This window comes from Ceratotherium simum, chromosome 25 (assembly GCF_057802395.1).
Source record: "Ceratotherium simum simum isolate JZ-2026a chromosome 25, ASM5780239v1, whole genome shotgun sequence".
NCBI lineage: Eukaryota > Metazoa > Chordata > Mammalia > Perissodactyla > Rhinocerotidae > Ceratotherium > Ceratotherium simum.
The window spans coordinates 26,275,984-26,294,435 of record NC_141924.1 but is presented as its reverse complement, the minus strand read 5'-3'; the positions used below and the strand labels follow the sequence as shown (position 1 = coordinate 26,294,435).

The 18,452-nt window shown below is 39.9% G+C and overlaps 1 protein-coding gene across 1 annotated transcript in view; it reads left to right on the top strand.

Annotated features, from left to right (window-relative positions):
• Nucleotides 1-15,654, top strand: part of ELK3 (ETS transcription factor ELK3) — a 66,881-nt gene extending 51,227 nt beyond the window's left edge. Inside the window, exons 4-5 of the mRNA XM_014780096.2 lie at nucleotides 6,404-6,526; nucleotides 12,650-15,654. Coding sequence (XP_014635582.1) covers nucleotides 6,404-6,526; nucleotides 12,650-12,748 — 222 coding nt within the window. The 3' untranslated portion in view covers nucleotides 12,749-15,654. The remainder of the gene's footprint in view (nucleotides 1-6,403; nucleotides 6,527-12,649) is intronic.
• The last annotated feature ends 2,798 nt before the right edge of the window (nucleotides 15,655-18,452 follow it).

Below are 18,452 nucleotides of genomic sequence, written 5' to 3'. Positions count from 1 at the left end.
CTGCAGCTTTCTCCACACTGACCCTGCGGGGGAGAGGGTGTCCTTGTAGGAGCTCTTTGCAGTGGAAGATGTCACTGGTAGTTTTGTTTGACTTGTTGACACTCCAGCTGAAGGTTCTTGCGTCCCCCAGCTCTGGGCTGCCCGGGATAAACCAACTGTGGTGGCGCCCTCCCTCCTTCCACCCCAGGGCCTGTCTCGGCTCCCTGCTTTGCCTTTTCTGTTGATCCTTCATGGTTCTGCTGCCGCCTCCTCAGTTCTGCCCTTTTTCCTTTTTTTTCCCCTGCCACTTACTATACCTACCCTGGATTCTTCCAGAATTCTCCATTTTGTCCCCATTTCCTTAAGATCAGCACATTCAGTGCTACACAAACTTCTGTGTGATTCTCCTCTTTTAAAGTCCTTACAATTATGTTTTTATTTGAATGCAGGCAACTCTAGGAGCTTCCAGAGATTCATTGTCACCTTTTGAGGATTTTGTGTGTGTGTGTGTGTGTGTGTGTGTGTGAGGAAGATTAGCCCTGAGCTAACATCTGTTGCCAATCCTCCTCTTTTTGCTGAGGAAGACTGGCCCTGGGCTAACATCCGTGCCCATCTTCCTCTACTTTATATGTGGGACGCCTGCCACAGCATGACTTGATAAGCGGTGCGTAGGTCCATGCCCGGGATCCAAACCCTTGAACCCCGGGCTGCCAAAGCGGAGTGTGTGAACTTAACCACTATGCTATCGGGCCGGTCCCTGTGTGAGGATTTTTTTAACCCCAAAATGCACTGTCATGGAGTCTGTCGCCATCTGTGCGAGATTAAGATGAGAGGTGTTTGTTGGTACAACAAACTGCTAAATGGACATCTGATTTTCTCTCCTTTATGTTCTAAAGCCCGAACGACTTACCGGTATCTCAGATTATATCAGGCAACCTGCAAACACTTCTTGTTGAGTAGCTTACCATATCCTTCTTAGTCAAGTAACAAATGGTTATTATCTGTTAATTAATTCATTTGGGAGGTAATTGTTGAACACCTACCATTTGCTAGGCACCTGGGGACACAGAGGTGAGCAAGACAGACACAGTTCTTGCTCTCATGAGCTTACAGCTTGCTATCCAGTAGGTAAAGCATATGGGGCAATATATAATTTAGGGTGGTGTGAAATTATAGAGGACCCTGAAAACTGGCTGAGGAATTTAGATTTGTTTTGATGGGAAATGAACAGCTGCTGGAGGTGTAAGTCAAAAGAAACAAAAATTCCTATTAGAATCTATCAACAAATAATTATCAAGCGTTATTTGCAAATCATAGGAAGGACACCAGAAGTACAAGTGCCTGTTTTTATGACTTTAGGACAAGACAACAAGGCATACACACACACACACGACAGCACGTGGTGAGAGTCAAATACACAGTGCAGAGAGGCATCTTAGGAATGGAAAAGATCATTTAGTTCAATTCCACAAACATGAACTGAGCACCTATCATGTAAGCTGCTGTGCTTGGAGCTGGGGATACAATCATGAGTTAGATAGTCCCTGACAGCAAGGAGTTCCTAACTTACCTTCAGTTGATTAATGCAGTATCCCAGATGCAGTGCAAAAGGAATACTAAGGGGCTGGCCCCGTGGCGTAGCGGTTAAGTGCACACACTCCGCTACTGGCGGCCCGGGTTTGGATCCCGGGCGCGCACCGACGCACCGCTTCTCTGGCCATGCTGAGGCCGTGTCCCACATACAGCAACTAGAAGGATGTGCAACTATGACATACAACTATCTACTGGGGCTTTGGGGGGAAAAAAAAAAGGAGGATTGGCAATAGATGTTAGCTCAGAGCCGGTCTTCCTCAGCAAAAAGAGGAGGATTAGCGTGGATGTTAGCTCAGGGCTGATCTTCCTCACACACACACACACACACACACACACACACACAAAAGGAATACTAAGGAAGAAAGTGTTAATTTTGCTGGGGATGGGAAAAGATGTTGAGAGGCCTTCATGGAAGGGATGTTCACACTTGGGCAGTGTTGAAGGATCAGTAGCAATTATTTGGCAGACAGGGTGAGGGCGTTGTAGGCAGAGGAACAGCTTGAGCAAGGCATAAAGATGTGTATTATACATATACAAATAGCTTAGTGTATTAAGAGGCAGTACTGTAGTTCAGTAAGGGCTGCGGCGGCGAGGGGAGGATCAATTCTAAAGGTAAAGGAAGTGGTGGGAGATGGGGCATGAGTGACATGATCAGAATTGTGTTTTAGAAATCATCCTGATGACGTGAATTGGGGAGGGGTGAAGCTGAAACTAGTTAGGATACTATTATAATATTTCAGGTGAAAACCAATGAGGATCTAAGGCTGTGACAGTGGGATGGGCCAAAGGGGACAGATCTGAGAGAGGCTAAGGGAATGCCATCAACAGGACTTGATGACTGGGTGGAAGTGGTAGGGGAGAGTCAGAGTTGAGTATGAGGAGCATGCGAGGAAGAAAAAGCTCATAGGAAAAAGGTTACAAGTTCAATTTGGGCCATGTTGAGTCAGGTGGAACATCCAGTTGCACTTGGAGCTGAGGAGACAGTTTGGGGTTGGAGATAAAGTTAGGGAGTCAGCAACATGTAAGGGGTGGTTAAAACCATGGAAATGGATGAGATCACTTGTGGAGTGGGTCTAGTTCAGGGAACTATGGGCTAGGTGGTCTGGGAAGTTCTGGAATGAGTGCTGAAAAACCGATTAGTTGGAATTCTGTGGTTCTCTATGTACAGCCATGCACTACATAATGATGTTTTGGTCGACGATGGACCGCATATACAATGGTGGTCCCATAGGATTAGTTCCATGTAGCCTAGGTGTGTAGTAGGCTATACCATCTAGGTTTGTGTAAGTACACTCTATGATGTTCACACATGAGAAAATCACCTAACACCACATTTCTCAGAATGTGTCCCTGTCTTTAAGTGACGCTTGACTGTGTATTAGATAAGCTCAGGACACATAGGGCAAAGCAGGAGCGCCCACACAGGAAAATTAGGGAGCAGATGAAACCAGGTTAGGGGGAACCTAGAACTGTGGCTAAGGTTGTACTTTTTTTTCCTGAAACTGTGAAAGAAGTTTGAATGAACATAATGTGTTAGGATGATTGATTTGGTGGTGGTGCTCAGAACAGATTGGAAGGGAGAGAAACCAGAGGCGGGTGGACTGGTTTAGGTGGCTGTTGTCGAATCTCATCTGTAAGGTGACAGGGGCTTGGATGCAGCAGGAATGAAATGAGGGGATAAATTCGAGAGGCAGTTCAAGGATGGCCCCACAGGCCATACCCAGAGGTTGTGGCAAGGGGAAGGCATTTTGCATGTCGGTGATTGGGATGCTGGGTTGTAGACAGGGCTGTGGGTGCAGGGATCGTGTCTGGTTTTATCATTGTATCCCTGGCACCCGATACGTACTATGCAGTCAGTATCTGTTGAATGGATAAATAAATGGTGGTGCTCTTGACAGAAATGGAGGAGTCATAAGAAACACTGGATTTGGTGATGTTGAGCTCAAGTTTGAACACGGGGCATTCCAAGTGGAGATGTCCAACAGGTGTAAGTGAGGGGCACACCTAGAGTTGCAGATCGCTTCAGCTCATCAAGTATTCAGGAGCTGTGTACTACAGGAGGAATACAGATGAACAAGATACCTTAAAGGCTACAGAAAGAGGTATAATAAAAACATGCAAATTACCATAATATGAGGCAGAAGATGTTAAATCTTAAGGAAAAATGTGACTATAAAGTGTTATAAGGATTCAGGAAAAGAGAAGTGCCAGTGGGTCGAGGGGAGAGCAGGAGAGTCTCCTTTGAGGTGGCAGCATTTTGCTGGACAGAGGAAGGCAGGGGTAGGAAAGAGGAGATTGGAGGGCATGATCCAGGCGGAGGGCCATGACCAAGGGCACTCAGGTGGCACACGTCTGGACAATGCCAGCTCACCAGGTTTAAGCTCAGATGTGCAGCGTTTTTAGGAGACTCAGTCTCAAGTGAAAGAACTGAGCAGGGAGGATGAAAATGAGATGCTGGCAGGAGTGTCTTTCCCTTTAAAAATGAATGCCCACTGCCCTTGGGCCCTATGGCATCTCCTTCCCTGGCAGCTGATGGGGTCAGGAACTCCCCCTGTGCCATTCAGAAGGGCCCACTTGCTGAAGGAAGAGGAAGCAGGAATTCTGCTTGTAGCTTCTTTCTTTAGCCCCTAGCCCTCGGGCTCAGCCCACCCTTCCTGACGCCAGGAGCTTGTGGAGAGAGGCTCTGAAAACTCATGTTGTACCAGAGATAACCCAGGGCAGGCTTTATAGGAAATTTCCTCAAAAGAGCAACCAAACGGTTTTATGTTTTTGGCCACAGGATCTTCAGGAAGAACAGGGATGGAGGGAAAGGAGCAAATGAAGTAATTTCACAATATTTATTTGCATATATTATAGAAGACATTTTAAACATATTCAAGATGAGAAACAGAAGGCTACTGTATTCCGAGTACATCCTGTATCCCTTAGAAACAAATGTGCAAACATCTCAAATCCAGACATGGGTGCAAATTTTAGACTATGAAAATACAAATTCTACACCTCATATATCACTCAAAGGATTAAAAAGGAATGGATATGTATTTATGGCCACGGCTGAGAAAGACAGCTAGCTTTTGTCGTTTAGAAGACTCACTACCTCTTTAGAGCTTTGAGACCTTCCTTGATGGGTAGACGAGGAGGCCCTGAACACCGGGGTCATTAGATGTTAATGTGGCACTCTGTGCTTGGAACCTGGCTCCAGAGAAACATGCACATATTGGTTCTCAGATCACCTGAGCCAGTGCCTTGAGCCCAATACGACTGAGAGGAGCCTTCAAGTGCCGGCTGACTAGATTGGTTGGTTTCAGAATGTTAAGTACTTTTCTATATACAGTTGACAGTTTCTCCCACAAACAGATGAAATACATGTAGTAAGTATGTCAGGTCCACTTTTACTTACTGACTAATGAGAACAGTCTGTAACACTGTTGAGCATTTGCTCTGTGCTGGGCACATATTAAGAGCTTTACATAGATCGTCTTTTTTCATCCTCCCGATAATCCTATAATGTAGCCATTTTTTCCTCCACATTTTACAGATTAGGAAACTGAGGCACGGAGAGGGTACCTGACTACTAAGTAGTGATTCTGAGATTGGAACCCTGGCAGAATCATTAAGTCTTAACTTTTAGGCCAGATGGCCGTTTCACAAATGTGCCAGGCCTCGGATTAGAACAAATGGGAAACTTATCCACAACATGTGTTTACTGTAGTAACCTCACAGGTTATTCAATATGTAGGAAATGCTGTGGAACCAAAGACTCAAATAATTTGGTATCAATTAGTTTACCTTTCAGCAGCTTCACAGTTTGAGAACCGTTGGATGTTTGTCTCCTCTCCACGGAACAGAGCAGACCTTTCAACTTAGGTTTAAGCCTAACGCTCTTGACAATTAACAAAGCTGCTAAGGTCAATTCTAGGAAAAAATAACACTTCAGCATCCAGCATGATGCAATCTGAAATGCTGGCGCCTTTGCTGTGGTTTTTCTTACACAGAGCACCTTACTGACATCACAAAACCACTGAGGGGCTCCTTCCAGTCACCAAAGGTGCAAAACCGCCCTGGGCCAGGGAGTTTGCCTCCGCTGAGAATAAAAGCCGTGCACTTACCAGCTAGGGTGAGTTGTTGCTTTGCCCTCTAGCTGGCTAGCAGGCCAGGACTCCTGCTGTGTGTGTGCAAGCAAATGCACGCCTTGGCACTCTCCCGGGAAACCCAGTTTTGGCTTTATACCCAATCTGACAAGAAAGGATTTTTTTTTTTCCCCTCCAAATCATTGCCAGGGAGATGAATTCTCATCAGTCCCATATCCGGAATGAAATCTGGAAAACCCAGCTGGGAACTTTTTAAGAAGCTGCTACAGGGTATTTTAGCAGCAGATCTTAAGAGACGTTGATAGGCAAAGTGAAGCTTGGGAGGCCCTTGAAAAAAATGTGTTTGTAATTGAAATAATGGATGTCTACTATAGAAAAATAAAATATAGATAAGAAAAGGTAAAGCCCCTTCATGGGATCTCGTTTTTGCTTGTATACTAAATCTTGTTTAATGTGTGATGGGGAACAAACTGAAGAAACCATCCAGACAAAAGTTGCTACGAACTTGTGTTTTCCACTAGAATGTTTAGGGAAGGTAACTTGTCCATACCTCTCTCCTTTATAAAATTGCTAATACAGTTAGCACTGAAGAAAGTTAAACTGTGCACAGCCTTGTGGAAAGAACAGAGTTGTCAGATTTTCCTAAGATGGTGAGGCTTGTTTCTTGGTTCATGCTGCTGATCACAGCTGGAGTCAGGCGATACCTGTATCAAAAACTGTCTGTGTGCTTCCTTTCCCAGACACCAAATGGACTGCTTCTGACCCCGAGTCCACTGCTCTCCAGCATACATTTCTGGAGCAGCCTTAGTCCCGTTGCTCCACTGAGTCCTGCCCGGCTGCAAGGGCCAAACACGCTGTTCCAGGTGAGCATTTGGAAATGAACTTTTAAACACTGAACTTCTAAGAGATTTGTTTCTCCAGTAAGTCCTGCAAAGGTAACAGTAAGTTCTGCCCCACATTTGGTTAAAATGTTAAGTTTTCAAAGGGAGTTCACGTTAATGGGGCTGCAGAAGGTAGCCTTCAAAGGCAGACATAATTTTCATTGAGGCAGAAATGGTGCACTCATGTCAGATATCCATAAATGGAACAGTTAGTTCTTAAAGTGTTTTAGATATTTTCATTGACTATGAAAACTGTAAATTTATTAAGGAAAAGGTAAAACTTAAAAAGTTACATTTTATAAAATCTCATAAGACTTTAAAATATTAATCTATTAGTCAACATAGTGATATGGCTTGAAATAAATTGAAAAATAAAAATAGTGAACAATTTCTCCATACTGTAACAGAGGTTATCTGTAATAACTCTATGAAGCATAATCAAGTTCTCCTTGTTCCATAATAAAAAAAGGAGCATCCAGGGCATTTGGTTAAAAACTAATGGATTAGCTGCTTATCTTGCAAAACTCCCTGTGCTAGTCATCACACTCATTATTCATTCACACAGTAGAATCTCGCAGCAGCATCACTTGCTATCATGTGGCAATAAGTATTTCCTCTTTGAGACCCAGAGCTTGTTCCTCACCGCCTAAGATGTTACTATTTGAACATGTGAGTGTAGAGTAGAGAGGATTCTAGGGACAGGAATGAAGCAAAGCTGAATAAAGTACAAACTCCCTCTTCCCGTCTAACTCGAGCCTCTTCTGTCTCATCCACCCTGCAGCCCATGCCCCGCAGTGCGGCTCACCCAAGCTAGTTGTACTCCTTCTGCTCCCGTTGCATCTAGCACTTACCACCTTGTGGCGTGATTGCCTGTTCCTCTGGCAGTCTCCCCTCCTAGACTGCGAGCCCTCAAGAGACTGGCACTGCATCTGGTTCACTGTGGTGTGCCCCAGCGTCTAGCCGATTGCTTGGTACACAAATGATGCTCAGTACTTATTGCTGACTCACTAAATGAATAGATGCCTAAGCACTTGTCAAGAGATATCTAAGAAAGTGTTTTAAATCAGGTCTCCATGCTTTTTCCAGGTGGTCATTTTGCTAGTCAAGGTTGGTATTTACTACCTGTGCCAGGAGCTGTGCATGCTGGGATTTAGGGTCTCAGTGGAAGAAGGGCGGAGCTAAAGTTTTGATTGCTGTCTTGCTTCTCTGGTTTCCTAGTAGGGTTGAGGTAGGGTGTTATAATGTGACTATATCCCTGGCGTAATCAAGTTTCTCTTCCTGGCCCTTCTTCTCATCACAGGAAACTGAGCTATGGTCAAGCACAGCCAACATGTTGAATCTTAGCCATTTTAACTCAGGCAGGGAAACCAAAACTAGAAATAGTTAGCAAAAAGCAGTAAGCGAATGTAGTATTAGGAGTTTTAGATTAGTAATCTGGTGGGAAGCTTAAGAGACCTGATGTCCTGAAAGTCTCCAGATTGGAGCAGCAGTATTCTCATCTTAGAGCTCCTGAGTAGAGCAGAAAGGAGCTGTATGGTGCACGTGTACAGTACGCTGTACTTCCTCCCCCCTCCACGGGGGGGAGGAACTGCAATACCACTCTAATCCTAGAATCTGATGGAGCCTCTGTAGGGCTCAGTAGGCATTTGTGAATAAATGAAAGGGCTCTCACTTCCCTCCTTACGGGAATCCTGCCACCTGATTGGTGCAGGGCTTGGTGACCTCCCAAGGAAGCCATGGAGAACTATTGGTTGGGAGCTCTTTGGGATCCCTTGCCTTAGACACTAAACCTTTTCCAATCCATTACTCCCAACAGTAACAATGGTTCATGTCCACACTGATTCTACGTTATCAGGATATCAGGAGCTCTGGGGGTTGGGAGATACACATACCCTCTTCTCTTCAGTCACAACTGTAGACCAGTGGTTCTCAAAGTTAGTGTGTAATAGAAGCAGCTGGAGGGTATGTTAAAAATACAGATTTCTGGGCCCCACCCCCAGAGTTTCTGATTCAGAAGGTCTGGGGTGGGGCCTGATGATAACATCCTTTCAAGTTCCTAGTGATGCTGCTGCTTCAGGAACGATACTTAGAGAATCACAGCAGACCAGTGGTTCCTAATTTACATTTAGTATTCTGCAGAAGAAATGGCTGCATTTAAAGGTTACCTGCTCAGAATTTTAATTTTTACAAAATAGACCTAGGTCCTTTCTCCTGGAGCCATTCAAAATACAACCCTGAAAAAAAAATACAACCAAGTTTGGCTGGCTGACAGGGCCTTGGGCCTTCTTGTTGTGATTGGGGTCCAGGGGACTAAGAAAAAACAATTTTGTACCTTTTGAAATATTATTACTCTTCCTGTGCTAAGAGCAGCTGAGTGTGATAAAAGTTGCAATTAGCAGTTGTGAAAATGGTAAATAACAAAACACGGTAAGAGGAATAATACTTCCTGATTTTTAAAACTAGGTATTTCAAATGACGGACTTTCAAAATTCAGATTACTATCAATAGTCCCCCTTTTAAACTAATGAAAATAGTTTTCTTTAAAAATAACAACAAACCTCTTTCACATATGCTATAAATGTGTTGGAGGAAGAAAAAAAATAGACTTGGCCTACAGTAAGTTTTAAGTGATGCTGGCAAATTTCCTGTTGTGATGATTGGAAAAGTAGATCAAAATCCTTAGGCTAACAGTTGACAGAGCTGAGGAGTTTTTGCACAGAAGGTCTCCTGATAAAATTATTATAGCAAGTTATAGCAGGTACTGAAGAATTTAATGGAAGGAGAAAGATATTATCCTTTCTGGAACAGGTATGCTTTGTAATCTAGACATGTTTTAGTAAAGAGAGATGCCAAAGACATTGTGCTAAATCTAAATATATAAGCTTGATTTATAAAGTGAGATCGGTTTCAACTGGACAGTTTGGCATTTTGAGCTTGTCTATAGGATGTCTGTTCCACTTTTGAAACAGATTTTGATCAGATTTGGAATATGCCTAGTAGGTATAGATATATCTTGAAACAAGAAAGAGCTAATTAGTTTTTTAAATTAATTAATTAATTTTTTAAATGAAAACGGCTATTTTTTTTTTTTTTTTTTTTGTGAGGGAGATCAGCCCTGAGCTAACATCCATGCTAATCCTCTTCTTTTTGCTGAGGAAGACCGGCTCTGAGCTAACATTTATTGCCAATCCTCCTCCTTTTTTTTTTTTTTGGTTCCCCAAAGCCCCAGTAGATAGTTGTATGTTATAGTTGCACATCTTTCTAGCTGCTGTATGTGGGATGCGGCCTCAGCATGGCCAGAGAAGCATGCGTCGGTGCGCGCCCCGAATATGAACCCGGGCCGCCAGTAGTGGAGAGCGCGCACTTAACCGCTAAGCCACGGGGCCGGCCCCTAATTAGTTTTTTAATTGAGACTGTTCTCTGTAATTTTTAGTTCAACATGTCTAACCCAGAAAATATTTGTAATGCTCTGAGGCAGGGACTTGTAGGGGATATATAATATGTGAATAATAGACGTGTAAACAAACTGCTACAAGACTCCAACAGGAGTAGCTCTTTCCAGCTGGGGACTAGACAGAGGCTCCAAGCAAGAAGTGGCACCTGAACTGAGCTAGGAAGAAGGGACAGGATTCAGCAGACAGACGGTTAAAGCATGATTTGGATATGAAAGTACCGAGTCTGTTCAGGAAGGGGCTGGGTGACAGGAGATCAGGTTGGAGAAGCAGGGGTGAGCCTTGAACAGTATGCTCAGGAGTTTCGACCTTAGTCTCTTGTTAAGTAACAACCATGGAAGGCTTTTTAAGCTGGAGATCTCTATTTTAGAAAGATATCACTGATATTAGTGTGGAGAAGGACTGAAGAGAAAGCAGAAAGCGTAAGGGGCAGGAGGATGTGAGGAAATTTACACTATTCCAAATACTGAAGGAAGAATCATCTTTTAGATTACAACAGTGGAAATAGGAATATATTTAGAAGACATTCCAGTGGTAAAACTGAGAGGAAGACTTTTAGTTGGGTTTGAGGAGTAAGTAGGTAGTAAAAATTAGGAAGAAGCAAAGATTACTAACAATAGTTATTAACATTTATTGAGGGTTACTGTATGCCAGACTTTTTGTGGCTTCTCATTGAATACTCCCAATAGTTCTATTTGAAAAGATAGGGAAACTAAGGCCCAGAGATGTTGCTCAATTTACCCAAGATCACACATTAATAAGTGGAAGAGCCCTGATTCAAGTTGAAGGTTGTGCTCCTAACCACCTCTCACTGACTTAAGAGTGAGCACAGAAGAGTCGGTTTTGTGGGAGAAGAGGCATTGGTGGGGACATCTAACTGACGGCAGGAAATGATGGTTGAGTCCAGTATAGGAGAAAGGAAGGCCCAGGACAAAAGTTTGGGGAATGTTGCAACTTAAGAAAAGGGACTGTGGGTGGGGGGCGGGGTTTGGGTGTAGGAGTGGGAAGAGCCAATAAAGATAACTATGAAACATGCCAGAAAAGCCAGGCTAACCAAGGAAAACTAGGACAACTGAGTGTATACAAATAAAGAGCAAAGGGAAGAAATCGATCAATAATAATATATTTTTAAAAAACAGAGATTAACAAAACCAAAAACTGATACTTTTGAAGCCACCAATACGATGGACAAAAACCAAAATGACGCAAGACGTGAATAAACTAAAAGAATGAAAATTCAAAACCTGCTCTTCTTCCAGTGTTCATTCTAAGTCAGTGGGAGTAGTGGTTAGGAGCATAGACCTTAAATAAGAGTATAAGCTATATGCAAATAGATTTGATAACCCAGTTGAAATGGATAAAATTCTACAAAAAATTAAAATTCCAAAATGTCAGAAAAGAAAAAACCTTGACTATGCCAATAACCTTTAAAGAAATTGGAACAGTTATTAAAAAGCACATCAACCCCTGCCAGAAATAAGTTGGGCAGTTTGGTACAGACAATGCAGTATCTTTCAATCAGAGAGAGTTTAAACTTTGGCCTTACTGCTTATTAGCTGTGACCCTTAGCCAATCAGAACTTAATTGAACTCTGTTTTCTCATCTATAAAATGGGATAACCAAACTTACTTTACAGGCTCTAGATATCAAATGAAATGACAATCACTGATAAACTGTAAGGCACTAGACACATATGTTACTGAAATAGTTTGAAACGTACAAAAATATATTTACTTGTTCTACAAATATTTATTGTACATCTAACATGTGCCAGGCTCTGTAGTTTGATATTTAGTGTTGAAGTGAAGTTTATTATTAAAGTTATCTAAACTAAATAGGAATTAAACTAGAAGATGGCCCAGGAGATCATTTTGACACATATCATCCTAGACAATGAAAATCTAATTGTGAACAGTCACGTATTAAAAGGAGGCCTTTAATTATTCTTGTTCATTTGGGAGGATAGCTGCTGTATTCCTCTCAGACCTAAAGGTTGTTACCAAAGCATATACTTTTATCTTATTTATCATCTTAGTTATTACCAACAATACCTTTGTTTTATCACTTATAGGTAATCTATTAAGTTAGATATTATTATTTTAATTAGAAAGGATACTTTCTCAACTGTAAAATAAAGATATTCTTGCTTTCTAAACCTTTTAAGATAAAAACATTCCTCATTTTTATGTTACTGAGATGCATCTTTGTAGTACTCTGGAAAACCAAGGGCCCGTTTCAAAATACAGTATTAGAAATTACTGATTCACATGTAAAGAGTCAGTTGTCTGTGGTTTTCAAAATTAATTTCTTTTTCTTAATATTTAAAGCAAATCAGCATTCCAAATAGCTTGGAATTTTTTAAAAATAGTGTTAGAATGCGCTTTAGCAACATGTAAAGTATGTATTTTTTTCTAGTAGTCTATGCATATAAAATAATTAGGGACATTTTCTGGGCCTTATCCTGTTTGCTGTATGTAATCTTGATCTCACTGTCATCTTCCACTTACTCATTTTGAAAAATAACTGGCAACCGACCTCTATCACAGGAGTGATGAGAGAACTGATGCACTATGATCTGTCAAGGAATGTAAAGAACTCAGGTTCTTCCAATGGACTTGCAATAATCATTTTAAAAATCTTTTGTCCCCTACAGTTCCCAACACTGCTTAATGGCCACATGCCCGTGCCAATCCCCAGTCTGGACAGAGCTGCTTCTCCAGTACTGCTTTCTTCGAACTCGCAGAAATCCTGATGACATCTGGCCACAAATAAAGACTCATTAACTGATGAAACAAATTTGTCCCCATGGGTTAGTTTACCTGTGTCATGAGAAGGACATTGTGAAACCCTGTTAATTTGGTTTGCACTTTTCATAACATGGAGGGTCTAGATTTATGTTAGCATTTTTAAAACTTTTTTTATATTCAAGTATATATGAAAATCTGTTTTGCATTAAGTGAATTTTAATGTTTTTGTTTTTATATCCTCTTAGCTTTTAAGTGTTGAACACTGTTGACAGTGAAGAACTTTTCTTAATGGTTTTCAGTGTAACTAATAAGGATGTGAAGCTTTTTTCCTCTTTAATTCTGCATATGCTGAACTATGCTTATATACACTATAACCAGCTGTGCCTTCCTTTGCATTTAGTGTTATGTAAATGATTTATATATTTTTAGTATTAAGGGAAAATGTTTGAAAGACAAAAATTAGTATCAAACAGCTCTCTAGTAGAACTTCATTATTTTTCACAAGTAGGCAATATGAAAGCATATTCATATAACTTTTTCTTTTTTGCTTTCAATTGTATAAGAATTGCCTTAGAACCTCTTTTGAACTGAAATTCAGTAAATGTAATGTCCAAGTAATGTTTTTATAAGAAGAAACTAAGCCATATTTAGACAATAAACATTCATAGAGGAAAATGTTCTAAAGTGCATTTTTTTTTTTAAAAGTGAACTTTGAAAGGCTAGGCTTCTAGCTGTTTAAAATCTTTCAGACTCCTCCCAAACAAAAACCTGAGAGGGAAAAACTACATCAAGTTCATTCTATCTATCCATGCCCCTGGAATATTTCCTAGGTTAGCATATTCTTATTTCAAAAAATTAGCCCTGGTTCTCCCAGTTTTCCACAGGGGATCACACCCCTCTGATATATTTCCTGTATCATTCATTATGAGTTACAGTTTCTTTCTTTAAATCCCTGGAACTATAAGTAACAAACATTTAAAAATCCTATGCTTTGGAAGAGGCTCCCAGACTGCTGATGAATACAAACAAACAACAAAGAAACAATTTTGTAACAGCAGGCATCTTCATGTGTATAGGAAATTGAGAGGCAGGATACACTGCTTTATGTATTACTAAGTTTATGGTGAGAATGAAGGAAATCTGATACAAGAAATATAAAATTCTTTAGGAACCTCATCATTGTGGAACTGATTGATTATACAACAATTTGGAACACTCAGCAGTAAATTCTGTGTAGTGTAGTGTAGTTTAGAGCAGTGATAATAGAAACATTTTCTGCTCCTTCAAAAAATCAGCAGGCACTCTAAGGCATTGTTCTGCACATGAAGAAGGAAAGTTCTCATGTAAAGATAAGAGAACTGGAAAGTGCCCAGTGCTTTCAAGTCAAGATCAGGTTAATTATCATCCTTTACTGTAAGTAATAAAAACCAATTTGAAATGTGGCTAAATAATTGATTCAAACCAGGTGTTAAATGGCAGGGATTGTGAGAAAGGGTAAAAAATAAAGCTTATAGGGGCCGGTTCCGTGGCTTAGCGGTTAAGTGCACGTGCTCTGCTACTGGTGGCCCAGGTTCAGATCCTGGGCGTGCACCAACGCACCACTTGTCCGGCCATGCTGAGGCAGTGTCCCACATACAGCAACTAGAGCGATGTGCAACTACAACATACAGCTATCTACTGGGGCTTTGGGGAGAAAAGGCAGGGGGAAAAAAGGAGGAGGATTGGCAATAGATGTTAGCTCAGGGCTGGTCTTCCTCAGCAAAAAGAGAAGGATCGGCATGGATGTTAGCTGATCTTCCTCACAAAAAAAAAAAAAAAAAAAACTTATAAAAAACATTTCTTGAATTTTCAAAAAATCCAAAATTTTGTTATATTTATAAATTTTGAGATTTTCAATTGGAATTGAGCATCTGTATGTGTGGCATATATGCCCTCATCAGGAGAAAAAATCCAAACTCTCTAATATGCATCTTTGAATATAAAGTAATGGGACTGATTCCAAAATCCACAAACAGACACTACTGTCACTCCCTCATAGGCTAAGGATAATTGTGTGCTAAAATAAAAGAGCTGGTCCAGGGAACTGATATTTACCAAACATAAAATGTTAGAGCTAGAAGTGGCCTTTGAGAATGCTCCCACCACCGTTTCCAAATAAGGACAATGGCACAGGAGAAGCTGGAAGTTGCCTAAGGCCACACAGCTCATTAACGGTAGAACAATGATTGGTGCTCAGTCCAGTTCTATTTCCCCATGCCTAGCTATAAGTACTACTGGTCCAAAACTATATGTTAGGTAGAAAAAAAGAGATAAATATAGAGCATTAAAAAAATTTGTTTTGTCAGATAAGAGAAGAATACACCCCAAACGCAAGATTCTTACAGATAATCTAACTAAAGGAAGTTAATGTGCAAAAATCTCAACCAAAAATATTTTTAAATGCTGATTGGAAATATTCAAATGACTATAAACCTGATTCTTGTATTCCTCTCCTCCAAATACTATAATTAACATATACTTTAGGCTCCATTTATTACAAGTGTAAAAATAATAAAATTTCTGATGGATCAAAAAACTAGAACACAAATAGAGAACTGGAGGTATTGAAGTATAAAACCCTTATGACTCTGCCTCATTCTGTGTGTGTGTGTTTGGTTTTTTTTTTAACAACTATTTTAGTCAGAAAATAGGTTTCAAAGAACATATTAAATCACTTTTTTTTTCCTTTTTATACGTCTGCTTGATCAGTGTTACACTGCTATGGCTAAAGTTTTATAGAACTATAACCTAAATGTTGGTTTCTTTGTGTACATCTTTTCTATGACTGCCTATCTTCATTCACTTTTACATATGTAACATTTTTTTACTGTTATATTATTTTTGTTCAATAAATACTTTGTGATAAAAGGTGTGAGGAGGCAAGTGGGCTGGTTTACTTCCATTTACTTGGGATGATCCAAATTTCACTTTTCCATATGGGTAAAAGTTGGAAAATGAGTTTTGTCATCTAGCCTTAAATATGGCATATCAAAACATGCTATATATACAGTCTGCTTTAAACAGATATTTAAGGAAACAAATATAATTATTGAGGTTGAATTGGGGGGGGAAGGGAATGGGTTTGAAAAGTGGTCCCCTGATCTTTTAAATCTTAAATTCTATCAATTGTGTTCTATATTGAGATAAGGGGGAGGTGACAAGGAAAGGAAAAAACAAATTACACCATTTATTCTTTTATCTACAACTAATATCATACTCAATGGTGAAAGACTGAAAGCTTTTCCCCTAACATACGTACAAACAAAGATAACCCTCTGTCGCCACTTCTATTCAATCAAGTACTGAAAATCCTAGCCAGAGCAATTGGGCAAGAAAAAGAAATAAAAGGCATCCAAATTAGAAAGGAAGACATAAAACTATTTCTATTCACAGATGACATGGTCTTACATGTAGAAAACCCTAAAGAATTCACAAAAAAACTGTTAGAGCTAATAAACAAATTCAGCAAAATCGTACAATACAAAATCAACATGCAAAAATCATTTGTATTTCTGCACACTAACAATGAAAAGCTCGAAAAAGAAATTAAGAAAACAATTCCATCTACAATAACATCAAAAATAATAAAATACTTAGGAATAAATTTAGTCAAGGAGGCACATGAATTGTACACTGAAAACTACAAAACATTGCTGAAAGAAATTAAAGACATCTTGCATTCATGGATTGGAAAATGTAATATTGTTAAGATCACAACACTACCCAAAATGATCTACAGATTCAAGGGAATTCCTATCACAATCCAAATGGCATTTTTTCCCCCAGAAACAGAAAAATCCTAAAATTTATATAGAATTTCAAGGGACCCTGAATAGCCAAAAGAATATTGAAAAACAAAAACAAAGTTGGAGGACTTACTCTTCTTGATTTCAAAACTTACAAAGCTACCAGTAAGCAAAACATTGTGGTAGTGGCAGAGGGACAGAGATGTAGACCAACAGAACAGAATTGAGAGCCCCCAAACAAACCCTCACATCTATATGCTCAATTGATTTTCAACAAGGGTGCCAAGACCATTCCATGAGAAAAGGACAATCTTTTCAACAAATAGTGCTAGGAAAACTAGATATTCACATGCAAGAGAATGAAAGTAACCCACACGTATATAAAAATTAACTCAAAATGGACTAGGGACTTTAATGTAAGTGTTAAAACTATAAAACTCTTCAAGGAAAATGGGAAAATATGCATGACCTGGATCTGGCAATAGTTTCTTAAATATGCCACCAAGGGCAGAGGCAACAAAAGAAAAAAACAGATACACTGGATTTTATTAAAATTAAAAACTTAGGGCCGGCCCCATGGCTTGGCGGTTAGGTGCGCGCGCTCCGCTGCTGGCGGCCCGGGGTTTGGATCCCGGGCGCGCACTGACGCACCGCTTCTCCGGCCATGCTGAGGCCGTGTCCCACATACAGCAACTAGGAGGATGTGCAGCTGTGACATACAACTATCTACTGGGGCTTTCGGGGGAAAATAAATAAATAAAATCTTAAAAAAAAAAATTAAAAACTTATGTATCAAAAGGACACCATCAAGGAAGTGAAAGACAACCCATGGAATGGAAGAAAATAACTGCAAATTATATACCTCCTTAGGGTCTAATATCTAGAATATACAAAGAATTCCTACAACTCAACAACAAAAAGACAAATGGCCTAATTTAAAAATGGGCAAAGGACTGGAATAGACATTTCTCCAAAGCAGATATACAAATGGCCAGTAAGCACATGAAAAGAGGCTCAACATCCTTAGTCACTAGGGAAATGCAAATCAAAAGCACAATGAGATACCACTTCACACCTAGTAGAATAATATAATAAAAAAAAGGAAAACGAGATTTGGTGAGGACCACAATCAGATACCACTTCACACCTACTAGAATGAATATAATTTAAAAAAAAGGAAAACGAGTGTTGGCAAGAATGAGGAGAAATTGGAGCCCTCATACATTACTATAGGGAATGTAAAATGGTACAGTGGCTGTGGAAACAGTTTGGTGGTTCCTCAAAGAGTTAAAGACAGAATTACTAAATGACCTAACAATTCCATTCCTAGGTACATAAACTCAAAGAATTGAAAACAAGGACTCAGACGCTTGTACACCAGTGTTCATAGCAGCGTTATTCACAACACCAAAAAGTGGAAAAAACTCAGTGTCCATCAATAGGTGAACAGATAAACAAAATGTTGTATATTCAATAATAGAATATTATTCGGCCATGAAAAGATAGAGTTCTGATACATGCTACAAGGATGAACCCTGAAAACAGTATGCTAAGTGAAATAAGTCAGACACAAAAGGACAAATATGGTAAGATTTCATTTATAGGAAATAACAGAATAGGTAAATTCAGAGATGAAAAGTATATTAAAGGTTACCAGGGGCTAGGTGGAGGGGAATATGGGGGGTTATTTCTTAATAGGTACAGAGTTTCTGTTTGGAGCGATGAAAAATTTTAGAAATAGTGGTAATTGCTGTACAACATTCTGAATGTAATTAATGCCACTGAATTGTATACTTACAATGGGTAAAAACGGCAATTTTTATGTTATACATATATTTTTGCCACAATTTAAAAAAATAGTAAAAACACAAAAAAACAATCTCATGAATTGTCTTGGGTCCAAAAGCTAGATTATTGTAAGATG